This window comes from Epinephelus lanceolatus, chromosome 18, assembly GCF_041903045.1.
Source record: "Epinephelus lanceolatus isolate andai-2023 chromosome 18, ASM4190304v1, whole genome shotgun sequence".
Lineage (NCBI taxonomy): Eukaryota > Metazoa > Chordata > Actinopteri > Perciformes > Serranidae > Epinephelus > Epinephelus lanceolatus.
Window position 1 is genome coordinate 9,617,842 of NC_135751.1, and position 17,526 is coordinate 9,635,367.

The 17,526-nt window shown below is 39.0% G+C and overlaps 1 protein-coding gene across 1 annotated transcript; it reads right to left on the minus strand.

Annotated features, from left to right (window-relative positions):
- Nucleotides 1-1,487: 1,487 nt before the first annotated feature.
- On the minus strand, nucleotides 1,488-16,676 carry nlk1 (nemo-like kinase, type 1). The gene is made up of 12 exons (XM_033645418.2): nucleotides 15,976-16,676; nucleotides 14,541-14,955; nucleotides 13,678-13,807; nucleotides 13,532-13,587; nucleotides 12,980-13,086; nucleotides 11,391-11,476; nucleotides 11,048-11,257; nucleotides 9,775-9,876; nucleotides 8,089-8,175; nucleotides 7,765-7,963; nucleotides 6,546-6,639; nucleotides 1,488-5,925 (listed from the first exon to the last, which is right to left on the minus strand). The coding sequence occupies exons 2-12, from the start codon at nucleotides 14,846-14,848 to the stop codon at nucleotides 5,877-5,879; spliced, it is 1,428 nt and encodes a 475-aa protein (XP_033501309.1). The 5' UTR covers nucleotides 14,849-14,955; nucleotides 15,976-16,676; the 3' UTR covers nucleotides 1,488-5,876.
- Between the last annotated feature and the right edge of the window lie 850 nt (nucleotides 16,677-17,526).

Below are 17,526 nucleotides of genomic sequence, written 5' to 3' on the forward strand. Positions count from 1 at the left end.
TGCCTTCATACTCTGGCCACAAGAGGCTGAGCATTGTCCTGCACCAGGAGGAACCCAGGGCCCACTGCACCAGCGTAAGGTCTGATAAGTGCTCTGAGGATCTCATCCTGATACCTAACAGCAGTCAGGGTACTGTTGGCTATGACATGGAGGTCTGTGTGACCCTCCAAGGATATGTCTCCCCAGATCATCACTGACCCACCACCAAACAGGTCATGCTGGAGGATGTCACAGGTAGCATAACAGTCACCACAGCATCTCTAGACTCTTTCATGCCTGTCACATGTGCTCAGTGTGAACCTGCTCTCATCTGTGAAGAAAACAGGGCGCCAATGGCAGACCTGCCAATTCTGGTATTCTCAGGCGAATGCCAATCAAGCTGCACGTGCTGGGCTGTGAGCACATATCCCATTAGAGGATGTCGGGCCCTCATGCCACCCTCATGGAGTCTGTTTCTGACAGTTTGGTCAGCTGTATGCAGGACCATACCCTCTTTGGAGGTTGTCTTGCTTTTGCCTCTCCATTGCACCTGTTGTCACTTTTATCTGTACCAAAGCAGGTAAAACTAATTCATAATAGCTTGAGCTTCCTAAATGGACACATTGATATCCCTATAGTTTAACTGACTTGGTGTTAGACTGTGACCATTAAGTGTTCCCTTATTTTTTTTTAAGCACTATGCAATCTGAAGCTGGTGAAGGTCTGTTCATAAATCATTTCAGAGCCTATGGATGCATATGACTTTGTAAACTAAGATTACAAATCTTTTCAGCACATCTACAAACTGTTCTCACAGATTTTGAAAGCTTTATTTACAACCACATCCATTAAACTTCCATCCAAACATCTTTTCACAGACTTCTTATTGAACCTGTTTATACCTGGTATTATCATGTCTTGGGAGATCCGATCACAAGTGAACAGCGCTGAATCCAAGTCTCAATGACCACCAAGACGCATTGTGATCCAATCACTTCCACCACATTCAGAGTGTGGTCCACATTCTTTTAGCAGTGCGAACACTAATGTGTCCTGCCCCACAGTGAACAACAGCCTACTCAGCTGACGTTCTAGCTGAGGTCCTGAAGCCACACTACTCCAGGTGAATGGTCAGTTAATTCAACTTTTTCCTGTTAACACAAGCTAAGTGTGCGTATAGAACTACAAAGCTCCTGCCAGTTTAAAACAACAACACATTTGGTCTTTGCACCGATACTGATTTGTGTTTATTTGCATATAGAGCAGGGAAGTGAGATCCGATCACAAGTGCTCACCCTAGACGCATTTGGAGATGCTTTCTTAATGCCAGGTGTGAACAGACAGACATGGAACTGTCCGCGTGTGATCGGATCTGTCCGCGTGTGATCGGATCACCAAAGACGCATGATGATACCGGGTATAAACAGGCTCACTGACCCTTACCTGGGCCAACTGACACATTCAGGTCAAGTTGTTAAGAAAAAAAGTGACATGTAAACATTAGAGGATTATTATCCAGTGTCCATTTATTTATTTATCATTCACTACTTTAACTCTAAACATTTTTTTTAAGAAATTCAAGTATTTGTTGGGAACACAAGTCAAAAAAACAAACAAAACTTTTTTTTTTTGCTAAAACGAAGACAAAACATCAGTTTCATATTTATAATAATAAAAACATCAAGTTTCTTTTCATAGAAGAAAAACGAGTCTAATTTCTAAAGATGACCAGCCGTCTGTCTGTCTGTCTTTCAGCCTGCCTGTCTGTCTCACTCTGCTTTAATCATCTACAGACTAGAGCTGAATCAAAGACTCAAAATGCACTCGTCAGCTGATCTCTGAACAGTGTGCAGGGAGGTCATCTAGTTTAAAAACTGGTTCTCACCTGAAGGATCTCTACTCAACACAACAACAGAAATAAAGGAAATAAAGAAAAAGTCCAAAAGGGAAAAAGTTTTGATTCATTGTTCCCTAAATGAGTAAATTTGAGCTTCAAATGAACAAATCACTCCCTCAAATGACCCCTTGTTTTGATAAATTAATTTTGTGTTTTCTATTTGCTAATGTTATATTTGTATTTATATTACATTATATATAATTTATTCTTTTCAGTTATTTTTTCAACAAAAATCTGGAGTTCTATCTTCTGCAATTAATTTTCAGTAAACTGAATCACCTGACAAAATAATGTAATTTAATTTAACGTCATTCGGGGAAACTGCAACAGGAAATTGTATTCTGACATTTCATAGAAACACCAAGATTTGTAAATCAACAAAATGTTCAATGTTCATTTTTTAAACTCTTCTGCAAAGTTGCAAGATGTGCAGACAGAACGTATCTGCCAAATTTTCACTTTTTTCTTAGTTTCGTATTAATCGTAGCTTTAACATTTTTAATGTTATGTTTAGGCGCTCAGAACACTTTGGTTAGAGGTAGAGAAAGATGGCAGTCTTGGTATGATATTTAAAAAGTTTGAGACAGGATGTGTTTTCTTTTTAAATAAAACCACCATTTTTCCCCTTTGGCAACCTTTACACAAATCAGACATGGCTTTAAGGACAAAGATTGTAATTAAGCTTTAGATCCACAGTGGGAGTGTTCAGGGAATAAGAGACACATTGTAAAGGAGAGAACATTAATGTTAATTTCAGGGAACTAACCCAGCAGCTTGAGAACATGTAATTTAAAGACAAATTATACTGATAACTCTTCACTAATAAGTTTATATCAGTAACTTTCTGTTGTATTATCAAAATGAAAAGTTGCTATTTCACAACACCAACTGAAAATAAACATATTAGTGCTGACATCACGCAGAGGTTTACTTGCTTTTTCTTCTTTCAAATGTTTTTAGGGAACAATTCTCAAAACAATCTCCCTACTGCTTTTGTAAAAATCTAATCAGATCACAACAAACAAAAACAAAACTTCTAATAAAAATCACTTCCTAAAGATGAATTAAATAAAAAAAATTACCACAAAATGTACGTTTTCGTCATCGTCGACAAACTCAACCAATTGCACAGCATTCAAACCCAAATGCTCTCCATGGGATAATAAATATACACATGCAGATATACAAGTCAGCCTCAGTGATGAGCTGCTCACAGAGACTCGCTGTGTTCCTGTAGAAGAGGAGCTGAGGTTTCAGGTGTTAGAAAATCAGGAAACTGTGAGGGACCGACAAAGACGCTCCGGCGCCTGGAGGCTCAGGGGCCCCGCCTGCTGGAGGTACAGGACATGTACAAGACTCCTCGTGACTAAAGAGCCACAGGAACTAAACCAGGAGGTTCCTTCAGTGTGTTCTCAGGAGCCTCAAATCAAATGAACGAAACATGGATGAAAAAGCAAACAGTCTGGTCAGAGGTGAATTTTAGCATGGGACAAGACAAACTGAGGTGAATTCTGGGGTGGCTGGCTGTCACTTGGTTGGCACCAGTTGACTGTCATTGCAAAAGTTCCTGAGGTCCTTAAAAGGGTTCCTGGAAAAGTTCCTGCAGTCAAAAAGGGACCAAACATCTTGGGAGCGTCACCAGAAACCAGAGGATCATAGTGATGGTTGTTCATGTTTCACAGATTTATCTACAAATGACAATACTGCTGAACTTTTTGTCAAAGCACAGACTTCAGTTTCAGTTCATTTCAGCTACATAAACTTTCACAGACTGAAAACTTTCTGCAGATGTTTGTGTCGTAGTTGGAGGTTTTGTCTTGCAGTCAGGACGATGACCAAAATGGTGCATCTTCAGTTAACTCAGCGCTGCCAGTGTGCTAAAGTCGGCACTTTTTCCTCAAAGGGGTTACTGGGTTTAAGTCAAAAATTCACTTCCAGTTTCTGAAATCTGAATAGTTTCTTGAAGTAAACTGAACATCTTTTGAGTTTTGGACTGCTGAACCAAACCATTAATTGACAACTAAAAGTTTAGTTGTCTTATCGATCTGCAGCAAGTTTCACGTCTTTGCATGTTCATGTCCACTGAACTAACACTTTCAGGATGATTTCCTTAGTTTGTAGTTTAAAGGGTTAAACATGTAAAAACCACCAGTATGTTCACTTTTGATTTCACTGCAACACGAGAGGAAGTGAACCCAATTAGATGGCAGACTTAGTCACTTGTGTGTTTGATGATAAAGTCAGTTTGTCGACACAAGACAGATACCCCTTCCGATATCATACATATCTTCTACTAAACGTCTTACAGTGTAGAATCTGATATGGTACTTTACTGATAATCCAAACCAGGATCAATACTGGTGCTTCCTTATGTGGCTTTGTACAATACATAGTCTATTAACGGGACACCTGAGCCTGAAACTAAAACAGGAAGTAAAAACGACAAACTAAAAGAAACAAAAAGACAACAAAAACAGCAGCATTTCACCGACAACATCCTTCTCTCAAAAATCCTCACACTAATTCTGAGCTGCGGGGCGAGAGGCGAGGAGCGAGCACGAGGTAAAAGAAGAAGTAGTCACTGAATCTGGAGGAATGACGTTAAAGGTGTGACGAGAGGGGTTCACTTTACAGATATGCACATATCAGTTCTTTTTCTCTTTTCAGGAGTTTGAGGTAACTGAGACACTTCAAACCAAAAAGGGTGGAGACACACATTCTTCAACAAACACTCAATAAATTAAGAAATTAAAAAAAAAAAAAAAAAAAAAAAAAAAGAAAAAACATTGTTGCTTCCTGTTTGTCCTTCCACTGGTGGGACAAAAAGTCGAAGCAGAGGAGGGCTGCAGGGAATAAAACCCATGTGGTGTGTTAAAATAATACGTGTTGAGATGGGAAGAAGGAGAAAAAAAAACGAGCTGCCAAATTCATAGTTTTGGCATCTTTCTGCAGAACATCGTTTCAGATGACTTAAAGTCACACTTTCCTGTCATGACTTGAAGATAAAATAGTTTGCAATGAGATGGTCTGTTGACGTCAGTAAAACTGTGGGGAATGATTTCCTGTCTCTAGATTTGTATCCTGATTAAATTCTCTCCTGCTGAATGAGGCAGGTTTCTAAAGGTGGTGAAACAACACTGATCCAGGACCAGACGACTCAACGAGAGGAACGGAAACTAAAACAACAAAGCTAACTGTGTGTGTGGAGGAACACTGGGGAACTCTGTGGTTAAAACCTGCTACATCTGTTTAATTGCATTATTAACGCCGCATTGAGTTGCGGCGAAAACACAGTGAGTGATGTGTTCAAATGTAGTTAAAAAAATAATAATAAAAAAAAGGAAAACCTTGGCGGTGTTTGGCGGTTCATGGTGTCATGTCATTTGGCGGGTCTTGTTTTGGGTATCTGATCTGATCATGTAGCAAGTGTCTGAAAATCCGGCTGGCAAGTGAACACACACGGAGTGTTCGGTCTCCCCCGGCGTGTTTACCGCTTGTTTAAATTAAACCATATTGCACAGGGCTGGAATGACTTCAAAAAATTAGCTAAGCAACAATTCTACCAAACAATTAAAATCATTATTTCTTAATGTCTCTGCTAATATAGATGGAAAATCCAATCTAGTACCAAGTTCCTCTTTCTTATCCCTCCTCCAGCACTTCAGCAGCATTTTTTTTTTTAATTCAGCACCGGAAACGCCTCGAGCATCAGCTGTTGGGGTCGTTTAAAAAAGTGAAGCAGTAGTTTTCATAATCTGGAAACTTAGTAGATTTATAGGAGGGAAAAAAATGATGAGGATTTTCAGGAGGAGCTCAGGTGGGTTGGCTGTTTCCCCCTCTTACGTTGGGAGTGTTGTTCCCCTCCACACCTCGCCAGGTGGGGAAAAAAAAAAAAAAAAAAAAACAAGAAGAAAAAGTCCCAAACTCTTCAGTATTTTCACGGCCAATAAATCCTTTCTCAAACGCTGATGTCGCCCCTCATGAGAAAGAGGAGGACCGTTCATCTCTCCTCCTTCCTGGACACCTTGGAGGAGTGCCATGCAGTGGACCTGAAGACATAAAAATTCCTTTCAGACATGGAACATGTACCATTCATCGATCTGTTAAGTGATGGCGTGTTATACATTACTGTTCATTACAAATTTATTCTGAAAAGTAATGACGTTAAAGAAGTAAAGTCTTCTTTGTGCTCTCAGGCTGCATCAGTAAAGGATTTTAAAATGTACTTTGCCATCAAAATTGTCTGAGCAAATGCATAAAATGACAAGGCATTATGTTTAAACTCTCATTTATTGGTTATTCCCTCTCACTGTTTATGAAATGGAAGACCATTTCTGATAGGAAAAAACACAAACAAAAATACTTGTGGTAATTTAAAATTAGGGACGACTAAGTTAAAATTACAAAGAACAATGGAGATTCTTACTTTTATCATGTCCAACTTTTATGTATTTTTCATTCATTGATTACATAACAATGTGCATGCCTTGATGATGATGCAAAGTGAGCAGGGAACAGAGAAATGATTTGATTTGTTGATTTAGAGCTAACAGAAGCCGGTTAAACTAACTTTTTTTCAACCGTACAGACTGTCTATGATTTAATGGTTTCAAACAGAACTTGGAAACTACACATTTCATTATGAGCTCAGACTTTTCCTCTCCCTCACCTGATGAAGGTCTTGAAGGCAGCACTCTGAGGGTTGATGCACAGTGGCACTCGTTTGCCCTGCTGGTGCTCCGTGATGAAGCGATGGATTAACTCTGGCGTTGGGACACAAAAGAACATCAGCAGTCAGGATTTATACACACAGTAACTTAGAGACTATGTAAAAGTCAGGGTGGAAATCAGTGTTCATTTGTCAACAAAATTTTGACAATAAGTGTTCAATGATGTCCTTTTATTTCATGACTAAACTGACATCGTATATGAAAAAAAACACTGACAAAAAATTACTGTGAAATCTCCATTCAGTATGCCCTGATGTGTAAAGTTGAGACGTAGGAGTTGGCTCTTTTTGGGCGGACAACCTGAGTTAGATCACAGTAGCCATTTCAAAACATTGTTTTTTTCTTCCTTTTAACCAATGGTGTTAGCCATTAGCCGGCTTACTGTAGCTCCCTCACCTTATTGTTAAATTTAATGGAGCCAAGCTAGCTTACCGTATACATCTACTCCTTCACATTTGTATACGTCTTCTGATCAGCATTTACAGAGACCACTGATCAAAGTATTTTTAATTTATATCAGCCGATAATATCAAAGCAACCTTAAGTGAAACATAATGCCGAATTTAGCAAAAGACCTCAGTAATATTGGTGATATAAAGTAGCAGTAATATGAATAACTTTAGGCATTCATTTTTATATGAAAGACGTATGGTCAGTGAGTAACACATAAGCCCTTTTTACACAGAGATCCACAACAGGGCTTCTACTCAGTCCCTTCATTATGCCACCAATGCTTTTTATACAGATCCAAACCATGGCGGCATCATGCTGCCCCAGTGTGTGATTTTGGATGCCAGCATCCCCAAATCAAAAGGGGGCATGACATGTAACACAACAGTGACGGCCTCTAGTGTGACAGATAACACACATGTCAGCGGCACTTTCATAACAATAAAGGCAATACATGGCAATCATAATCATTTTCCGTCTCTGTTATATTTCAGCTAGAATCCATCCCTTCAGCAAAATCCATGATACTGTCTGAAAATTATGAGTAAACCGTTGACTAAAATAAAAATGTAAAATAAAAAAAGAGTAAAATTGGCTTTAAACCATCTACTTTTCTTCAGTAAGTGATTCAGACGAAAACTTACTTTAAAATTCTTGTAAAAATTAACACTGGGGGAAATGTGGTTATATATACACACGGTGGTGTACCTTTTCCCTGCCACACAGAAAGCAGACTGTTCTCGTAGCTGTGGCTGAACGGCCGTTCGGCGACCGGCTCAAAGTCTCGGGTGTAGACTCGCCCGCTGGGAACAGAGTAGCAGCACTGACACATGCAGGTGTGGTAACGCAGACGCCCTTCGTCCAGGTACGGGTGGGAGAGGGCGTCGCTGCCGGAAATACGTTTGGCCTGGAGAGAAAACAGACAGGGTTTAAAAAGAGATACCAACACATGACTTTCATTCCATCAGAGATAAACAATAACACAAACATCAGAACCAACAATCTCCTTCAGTGTGTATTGTCTGAACTCACCGGATCAAACACCAACATCCGACAGAGCAGGTGCACCGCCTCGTGTGTCGCTCCATCAGACAGCATGTAGAGCACTGACAGCGACGGCTGTAAAAATGAGAAATAAACATTTCTTTCATCATTCTGCTGCTGAACTAGATAGTAAATTAAATTTGGGAGAATATGAGCTTAATAATCAATATCAGTAAATGACCTGAGTCATGAAAGATATTTCATCTTCAATAAAATCAACAGTAAAAGTTTACTATTTAAAATTATTTGATCCCAGTGGTCAGATCATGTGAATTATCATCAACAGTGTAGATTTACTCAGCTTTCTACTTGTTTTTTTTCTAATTGATGTGTAAATAAACAGTTTTTTTCCATTCGGTGATTGACCTTAAAAAGGTGGAGATATGCAGCAGACTGTCTGTCAGCTTGTTTTCAAGGTTTTCTGTTACCTGGTGGACAAAAATCAATAAAGCAGCCTGAAGCAGCCAGTTTGCCTGAAAACTGATTATACTGTAGCTATTTAAACGCTGTTATAGGCTTCACAAATCCATTATTATTTATGCTATACTGACAGCATGCTACAAGCTTAATTACCTTACAGGTTATTTAATTTCTAAATGAAAAAGTAAGGAGTACGCCAGTGTGTCAGGGGGTCAGAGAGATGTTATAATTCATACTTCATGTAAGTAGCAGTGAAACAAAAAGGCCCACCACTCTGACTCAGTGTGTTAAATTAACTCAAATATGATGGATTATTATTTCTGTACACTGAACATATTCTTTATTCAACTATTGCACTTTTCTCTCATTTCATAACACTGTAGACATATATTTTCAAGAGTTTTTCTATTGTACGTTTCTATTTTAAATTAATAAATCTCAACATTTGCTGTCCTTTTTTATTTTCTGTATGTTTACTGTTATTCACCAAAATACCAAGGCTACTTCCTTGTATGTGAAAATCTTCTTGGCAACAAATCGGATTCTGATTCATTAACATTATGATTGTGTTTGTCATTTCTATAATTGACACAGAGTCTTGCTGAATGCTAAGCACCAATTTTAAAATAATCTTTCATATCTAAAGCAACATGCTTATGCTTATCAAAAATAAGGAGTAAAAGTCAGTTGGCTCAAACTGTTATTTCAATGTGTCAGATACCGTCTTGCTTACTGCTGAAGTATTTACTTAAAACGCTTCTGTCTGACGTTCATCATCACGTTTATCATTACTATCATTATACCTGATGAAGGTCAGATGCACCAAAACACTGTAAATAAATATTTCAGCGGTAACGAGACAGCGTGCAGGAGTTCTTCTCATCGTTTTTTAAGATTGCACCTCCTCCGACGCATCTGTCAGACATTCAGGTGTGCAGAGCTTTATTCACGTGTCAGATACTAATTTAATCAACATTTCATATCTTGTGCTACTCAGCTCATTTTCACATTGGAGCTGCAGGCTGTCAACATTAATTAGCCTGACACTCAGAACTGCTTCTGACCTCTCAGACACTTCATTTACTTGCAAATGTTGAAAACTAAACCTATTTTAGATAAAATTTAAAACCAGACCAACATTTCAACAACACTCAGTCTCCTCTGTGAAACATTTTTGGTAAAAAAAAAAAAAAAAAAAAAAAAAAAAAGAGCTTTGTTGGAGATTCAGTGTGAGCGGACCACACAGTCACGTACCGGTTTGTGCGGCCCCCTCAGGATGTGGGCTCTGGCTCCTTCGCAGGCTGATGCCAGGGCCGACAGAGGAGGCGTTCCCAACAGGTCTGTGATCAGATCCAGCTGGAGGACAAGACAGGGAAGGAGGAGAAAATGTGCGTTAAAGAAAGAGCTGCACAATAATCCCACTAATTTGGACTGATTTGGTAGAACATGCTGATTCATGTGTCAAGATGCAAACCTGCACATTCTAAAAATTATGGAGGGATGCATCGTCCTGTAAGGTGCACTCTCCTCACATAATATAAATGAGCTATACATTCCCATTTTTCTTCTTTAATCACATTACTACTGTTACATTAGACTACTATTACATATTAATCCTCATAGCTGGAAGGCTTTAGGTTTACCGGTCTCAAGCTGGAAAGTATGGAAAGTACAAGCAGTAAAAATTCAATCAATTTATCATGCAAAAATGGCCAATAATCTCTAATTTGGGGCTTTTTAATGCGAGGAATGCTGGTTTTGTCCATTTTATGTAATTGTAAAGAGAATATTTTTGTGTTTTACACTTGTTGGCAAAGACAGAAATATTTGAGTATTTTATAGTTTTGTTGCTAGATTGGTTGGTTGAGTGTGAGTAAAGCGGTTAAGAAGGAGTGTGTCAGCCTTAAATTGCATTTGTGCGTGCTGCAGCAGGGATAAATTATGACCACTAATTCGTTATATGCAACTTTCCAAAGCAAGTTGAAATGAGACTGCATAAATGCCTGAATCTAAATCATGATCTTTTAATGATTTATCATGCAGCCCTTCCAAAAGGTACTCAGTATGAAAAAAAATGAATAAGAGTATAACTGTCTTTTCCTCCGTAGTGTTTTTTTCCCTCTGCACCTACATTTAAGTAGCAGTAGGAACTGGTGAGAATCTTACAGGTAACTAAATCATAAAACACAATTACGGGCTGTATTATAAAGTGTTACCATCATTTCTTCTAGTGTTTTCAGGAGACATAATGAAACACTGGGAAACCCGAGCTAACAATCTAAATAGGACAACTTACGTAAAAAGAAAAACAAAACCGTCAGAGGGATGTGATTTAATGAAGCAAGAATCTACAATAAGCCCCACAGTGAAAGGAAAATGTAAACATTCCATGGTGGCACCGGAGTTGTTTTACTGAATCTTTTATTTATTGACGGTAAGGTTGCAGAGCATGGATGCCCTTTTTAAACACCCTGCTAACGATGACTCAGCAGGTACCGGTAAATAAACAGATGTCACCTCATCTCACCTGCTGAATGGGGCTCTGAGCCTGGAAGAGGATGCGGCGTCCCAGCAGCTCTGCGAAGATGCAGCCCACCGACCAGACGTCGATGGCAGAGCCGTAGTGTCGGCAGCCCATCAGCACCTCCGGCGCTCTGTAGTACTGTGTCACTACCTCCTGGGTCATGTGACGGGACGGGTCAGGCTCCTCCACCCGTGCCAAGCCAAAGTCACAAATCTAAACAGAGAAAATAAATCATGTTAATGCATCTGTTTGGGATCATGACTGAATCGTGTTCTTGGTCTGAGGAACACTCCATTCAACACTGATCCATGTTTTCAAGAGGCAGACAGACAAATCTGAGGTTTACCTTGAGCAGGCAGTTGCTGTTGACCAGCAGGTTTCCAGGCTTGATGTCCCTGTGCAGGATCCCAGCAGAGTGCAGGTACTTCAAACCTGAGCCACAAAATGAAAACCATCAATAGTTTATTCTCATGTTACCCATACTGCATTACTGTCAAGCTCGCATTACTGCTTCCCACTTAAATGTTTTATCTTAAACGTAAAATATAGGTAATCTACATACACCATTTCCTCTCGCTCATACCTGTCATACAAACCAGCCCGTTTAGTTTAGAATGTATTTACATAAGACAGGAAGATGTTAGATTTAACTCTCGTAAGCACAGTTATCCAATAGCTCTTCAGAGTTTCTGTCTGCCAGATCAATGTTTCTTTAAAATTTAGAAAAAGACATTTTGGTGTCAGGTGCAACGTGGTAAATCACAGTTTTGATGGTAAAAATGTTTAACTCGATAAGGTGTGCCTGACATCAAAACACACTAGTGGTGACAAAAGCCGACTGTTGCGTCGCCTCTCATCACTTGTGTCTTGGCCAAAAAGCTGCACTTGAACACACCAAAACGACTACAACCAACAGCCAGCTACCACTTACTTTCTATGCCTGTGTAAGTGGAAATAATTCTCTATACCAGCAGGTGGTGGTAGTCTGTATTCGGCATCAAAAGGGAAAATGAAAAACCGACAGGACGGATTTCAGATAATAGTTAGCACATTAACAACATAACCCAATATTTACTAAATATTAAACGTGTGCTAGTAAACACTAATAATTATAAAGTGTTTCTGCTAAAGAGCTTAATAGCTAAAAAATGGTACCTAACGCAACAAGTTTGTTTTGATTTTCTTTCCTCACTTCCATTTCTCTTCTCATACAATGAGTTGAAATGCCAATCAGAGATATTTCTCTCACATGGCTAATTTCTATGCTCCAATCGTAAATCCCTGCTGGACAATTAAAAAGATGGTTTTAAAATATTTAAAAAAAAAAAAAAAAAGTATGAGGAAAAACTAAGATTAAAAAAATAAAAACTAACCTTTTGGTCGGATGAACATTTTTATGGAATCATCGTGCAATGCTGACTACATGAAACCATATGTGGAATATTGCTCATGGAGACAGCCTAAACAATTCCTCAAACTAATTATTTAATTGGTGCAAAATTAACCTGCAAATATTTTGTTAATGGACTGTTTCAGTCTTTCAACAAACAAAATTTCCATCGAAATTCTCTGGTTCAAGTTTTTCCAACATCAGTATCTCCTGATTTTCTTTATCCCGAGTGATAACAAATTAAATAAATTTGAGTTTTGGACAGACAGTCAGAAAAAAGCAGGCATTTAAATTTGACGATGTTACCTCAGGGAAAATGTGGGGGGCGTATTTTTCTAGGCAATTTTTCTTATATTTTATAGACCAAACAATTGATGGGGCAATTAATTCATCAATCAGTGTCAGTTGCAGCTGTACACACACATATAAAATGTAATTTAGTTACTACAAACACAGTTCATCTTCTTGTCTTGCAAGCTGAAAAAAGCTTCGTACTGCAGTTTAGCTAACACTCCACTTCTGCTGGACTGAAACTGTCCGCTCACCTCGGAGGATCTGATAGAGGAAGACCTTGATGTGGTCGGTGGTGAGAGGCTGAGGAGACACGATCACTTTGTGGAGGTCGCTCTGCATCAGTTCTGTTATCACGTAGCTGCGGGGTGGTTTGCTGTCAAGGCAAATAAAAGCTCACACACGGACTGACCTCCGCCTACATGAACATGATGCATCTCTATCTGAGAACAGGTCTCTTTTTTTTTGGGTTGTTGAGTAAATGTCAATAAAACAAATATGAAAAGAATATCATATCAACCACTCATACTAAATATTCACTAGTGGCCAGCCTCACGTCTGCAGTGATGGGCTGGATTTAGACCAGAGAGTGAGTGAGCGGGTGGCTAAATTAAGTGAATAAAAAAGGAGGATGTGATGGGGACAATTAAAAGAAGAGAAACTAGGACAGAAAGCATGGGAAAGAAAATGTATGATTAGTGAGATAGTGTGCTGGAAATGAAAAAGAATACTTTCTATATGATGGTAATATTACACAAATGCAAGAGTGATTCTGACTTCTGATCACTTTGTTTGTTCAAGGATACATTTCCTCAAAGCAGTCGATTTGTGGAGGCTGCAAAATATCCAGAGCTGACAAAACCTGCAGACATAGAAAAAAAAACAAACATTTAGTCCATCTTTAATCCCATCTACAACAAACAATGGGTTTTTCCCTTTGTCTTGTTATTACATTGTCATGTTTGAAGAAGCAGAGCATCCTCAACTCTCTGAAGACCCTCTTACAAGAAACCAGGTTCTGGAAGACATTAGGCATCTTCTTCAAAGCCACCTTGCGACCGTCACGTGGATCAGTAACGGACCTGCAAGACATCAAGAATCATGGGCAGTTTAGACGTTTAGCTAGTTTGATGATGTAGTTTTGCAGACTAAACCCTCCTGTGGTTTGACATACTGCCAGTATAACTGTAGCAGAGAATAAATCTGCAAACAAATCTAATAATTCATTGTGGTATTTTCATGCACAAATACCAAACATTTGCTGGTTTCACCTTAACAAATTTAAGGATTTGCTGCTTTTCTTTGTCTTATATGAGTAATACCTGAATATTTATCAGGTTTTGGACTGTTGGTCTGACAAAACAAGCATTTTATAGATGTCATGTTGAGCTCTGGGAACATGCGAAGAACCAATCATCATCCAGGTAGGTACCTGTTTCCAATCACACCTCTACAATGATAAAATCAACTTACAGTGGTTTTACATTTAGGTTATATCTGCGTAGTAAGGCAGATAAAAGTGTAGATTGATTTGAAAGGCTATACCAGCCAACAACAATGCAAAATTTGATTGAAATTAAGGCAGGCATGACGTTCACTGAGATGAATAAATTGTTTCAAGATAGTTTGAACTCTCTGCAGAAATAAAAGGAGACAAACGGCTGCCTGGAAGACGACAACAACAACAACAACAACAACAACAACACAGAAATTCTTTAACACACTTGTATGCTTTAAAGTCATGGTCACCAGTAATGCGGACTATGCACATCTTAAACATTCAAAACAATGGTATGATCCTTAATTTATATTTACCAGACAACACCAAAAGCGCCATAACCAATGGGGCGGTCTGGCTCCATTTCTGCAGGGCTGGGCACCTCGCTGGCCGGGTTGCTGTAGGGCTGAGGCACTGCTGCTCCGCCGCCTGTGCTCCCTCCGAGAGCTGTGGGGTGACGAGGGGTCCCAGCCGGGGCAGTGGGTCCAGTCAGGCACGGCGTAGCACTGAGGCCCGTGGAGGGGGCTCCGCAGGAGGAGTTGACACAGAAATACTTGTGGCCCAACTCAGAGCCCGGAAACAAGTCTCCACAGACGGTCTGCCGGCCTGCACCGTGAAATGCCATCCCTCCTCTCACCAAACCCCAGAAACAGTCCACTTTGTCTGCACCGAGCTGCTGCTGCTAGGCGCGGAGGAAACACGGCTCCTTACTCAGCATGATTACTTAGTTTCCTGTGTGAACATACAGGAAAGACAATCACTGATAGTTTGGACAGAAATTCAACTAAAAGTATTGTCCTGTGAAAGCTCAGGCTAGTTTGGGGACATACTTTAGCAGACTGGATCATGTGCTGACAGCTCTCCTATAGTATAACACACTGTAAGCGCAACTGTAGCAGTCATTTAAGTAGCAACTCAACTTGATAATAGCTTGAGGTACAATTCCCAACACAAACACCAAATATTTGCTGGTTCTAGCTTCACAAATGTGAGGATCTGCTGCTCTCCTTTGTCTTATAGTATAAACTGAATAAATTTGTGTTTTGGACTGATGGTCAGACTAAAGACCTGTGATGGACATTTAATCGTTTTTAAAAAATATTATTGATAACAACATAAATAAAGCCCTAAGATACAAAAAATGTTAATATTCAAAACAGATTCTGTATCTTAACTACAAATCACAGTATTTTTTATTGCATTTCGAAGAGTTTGAGTATTGTGAGTTATTTTGGATCATCACCCAGGTTTACAGTCACACTAATGCACTGATAAAAATCAACTTACAGTGGTTTTACACTTATGTTTGTGTGGTAATGCAGTCTAAAGTTCAGACTAATTTGAGGGAGTGTTCTTTAATATCAGGCAACAGTAATGCAAAATGTGATGCTCACTGTGATAATAACTTGTTTTGAGTCTCTACAGAAAGAAAAGGAAACCAACGGCTGCCTGCCCTAGGGTGTAGAAAATTAAAATTTTATATGCTGTAATTTTTCACTACAAATCAAACACTTTTCATGACTGAACGTTATAATGTAAACAAGCAAGATGAAGAATGTGTTAACACTGCAGACACACAGAGGATTTATTAAACGTTAGCTAACATGTACTAACAAACATATTAAAAGCATGAAACATGTCGGACAAAGCTCACATAAATTCGTGAAACATGGTCACGAACGTGGCCGAACAAAATCACTGAGTCACACACTTGAAATCAGCGAGCTCAGTTACCTTTTTGTTTGCTCTTACCTGGTTAGTTGGTGAAGCTGCTCGGTTAACTGAGCTAACAGGATCCGGCTAGTTAGCCAAGTTAGCTAACGATGGTCCAGCGACGACTCCAAAACATGGAAAAAAATAAATGTTCCACTCGATGCTAGCCTCAGCCACACACGCTGCAGAGTAATCCGCACTAACAAAAGCATGTGCATTAACGTTATTGCCTTTCTGTTATTGATAACTGATATTTTAAAAAAATACCAAAGCAGCTAGCTACCGTGCTAACCAGCTGTTCCTGCTCATAGGTTACCCGATGATGACCCATATAACTATCATTGGTCGGGTACAGTGACCTACATATTATAAAAGGAAAACCTTTCCTTTACTAATATAATTTAATAAACGTAAGAACAAACGCTCTGTTAAATCAAAGATGGCATGGCACGGAAACTAATTTCATAGAGGCGAAAAAGACAGAGTTGGATGCGGGGGTCCGGAGCTCCAACCCCGGCTAGCCGACCAGCTAGCTGCAGCTAGCTTTAGACTGCTCGCTAGCTGGCCATCGCGTCGTAATATCCACCGATCAAGCGTCCCATAAAGGCAGTTTCTTGTGTTTTCTGAGTGAATACGTCTCATCCAGGAGGCCCTCAATGTTATTTTAAAGATTTCTGGCCGCTTTTACAGCGGCTAGCTGGCTAGCTAGTCAAGTAGGAGGAGCTAGTGAAGCCGGGTGGGGGAGGGTTGATGCTTTTCACCCTGCTGTAAACAATGCTAATGTTAATTTAGCTTCAGACAGTGGTGGAGGAAGTATTCAGATCACTTAGTGAAGTAAAAGTACCACAGAGTAAATGAATAAATAAGTAAATAACATACTTTGTTACAAGTAAAAGTCCTGCAATAAAAATGTTACCTAAGTAAAGATATCCATGTATAATCAAGAAAATGTATTCAAAAGTACAAAAATGTCCCCTGTGACTGTTTTAATATCATGCAATAATGTAAAAGCAGGATTTTTACTGTTGTAGCTGGCTGAGGTGGAGCATTTTGAACTATTCCCTTATGATTATTTTCATTCTGGATTAATCTGCTAATTATTTTCTCCATACATAAATAATAATAATAAAAAAAGAAATGACAATAGTGCCATCACAGTCACCAACAGCCCAAAGTGACACATTCACAGTATCTGTTTTGTCCAACCAACAGTTCAAACCTCAGCATTATTACAATTACAAGCAAAAGCAGCAAATCTTCACATTTGTGAAGCTGAGCCTTTAAATGTTTTTACATGAGAAATGACTTCGACATCAAAATAATGCCTAATATATTATCTTAGTTTACTAATTGATCAGACTTATGGTTTTGGCTGTACTTGTATAAATTGTTGGGGAGTTTAATTTATGACAAAACATCTTATTTTATAAACTCATATGTATAAATTCATCTGTTCAGAGTGAAAATCTCAATTAAAGCAATTGAAGTTGTCAGATAAATGTAGTGCAGTAAAGAGTACAATATTTCCCTCCGAGATGTAGTGTAGAAGTATAAAGTAAAATGTAAAGAAAAGATTCAAGTAAAGTAAAA

Coding starts and splice junctions, on each gene's coding strand:
- nlk1 (XM_033645418.2), bottom strand. CDS start 14,848: ATGGCATTTCACGGTGCAGGCCGGCAGACCGTCTGTGGAGACTTGTTT. Junction 13,087..13,531: donor ATCGACTGCTTTGAGGAAAT/GTATCCTTGAAC, acceptor ACCACCCCGCAG/CTACGTGATAACAGAACTGA. Junction 9,877..11,047: donor CTCAGAGCCCCATTCAGCAG/GTGAGATGAGGT, acceptor CTTGTCCTCCAG/CTGGATCTGATCACAGACCT.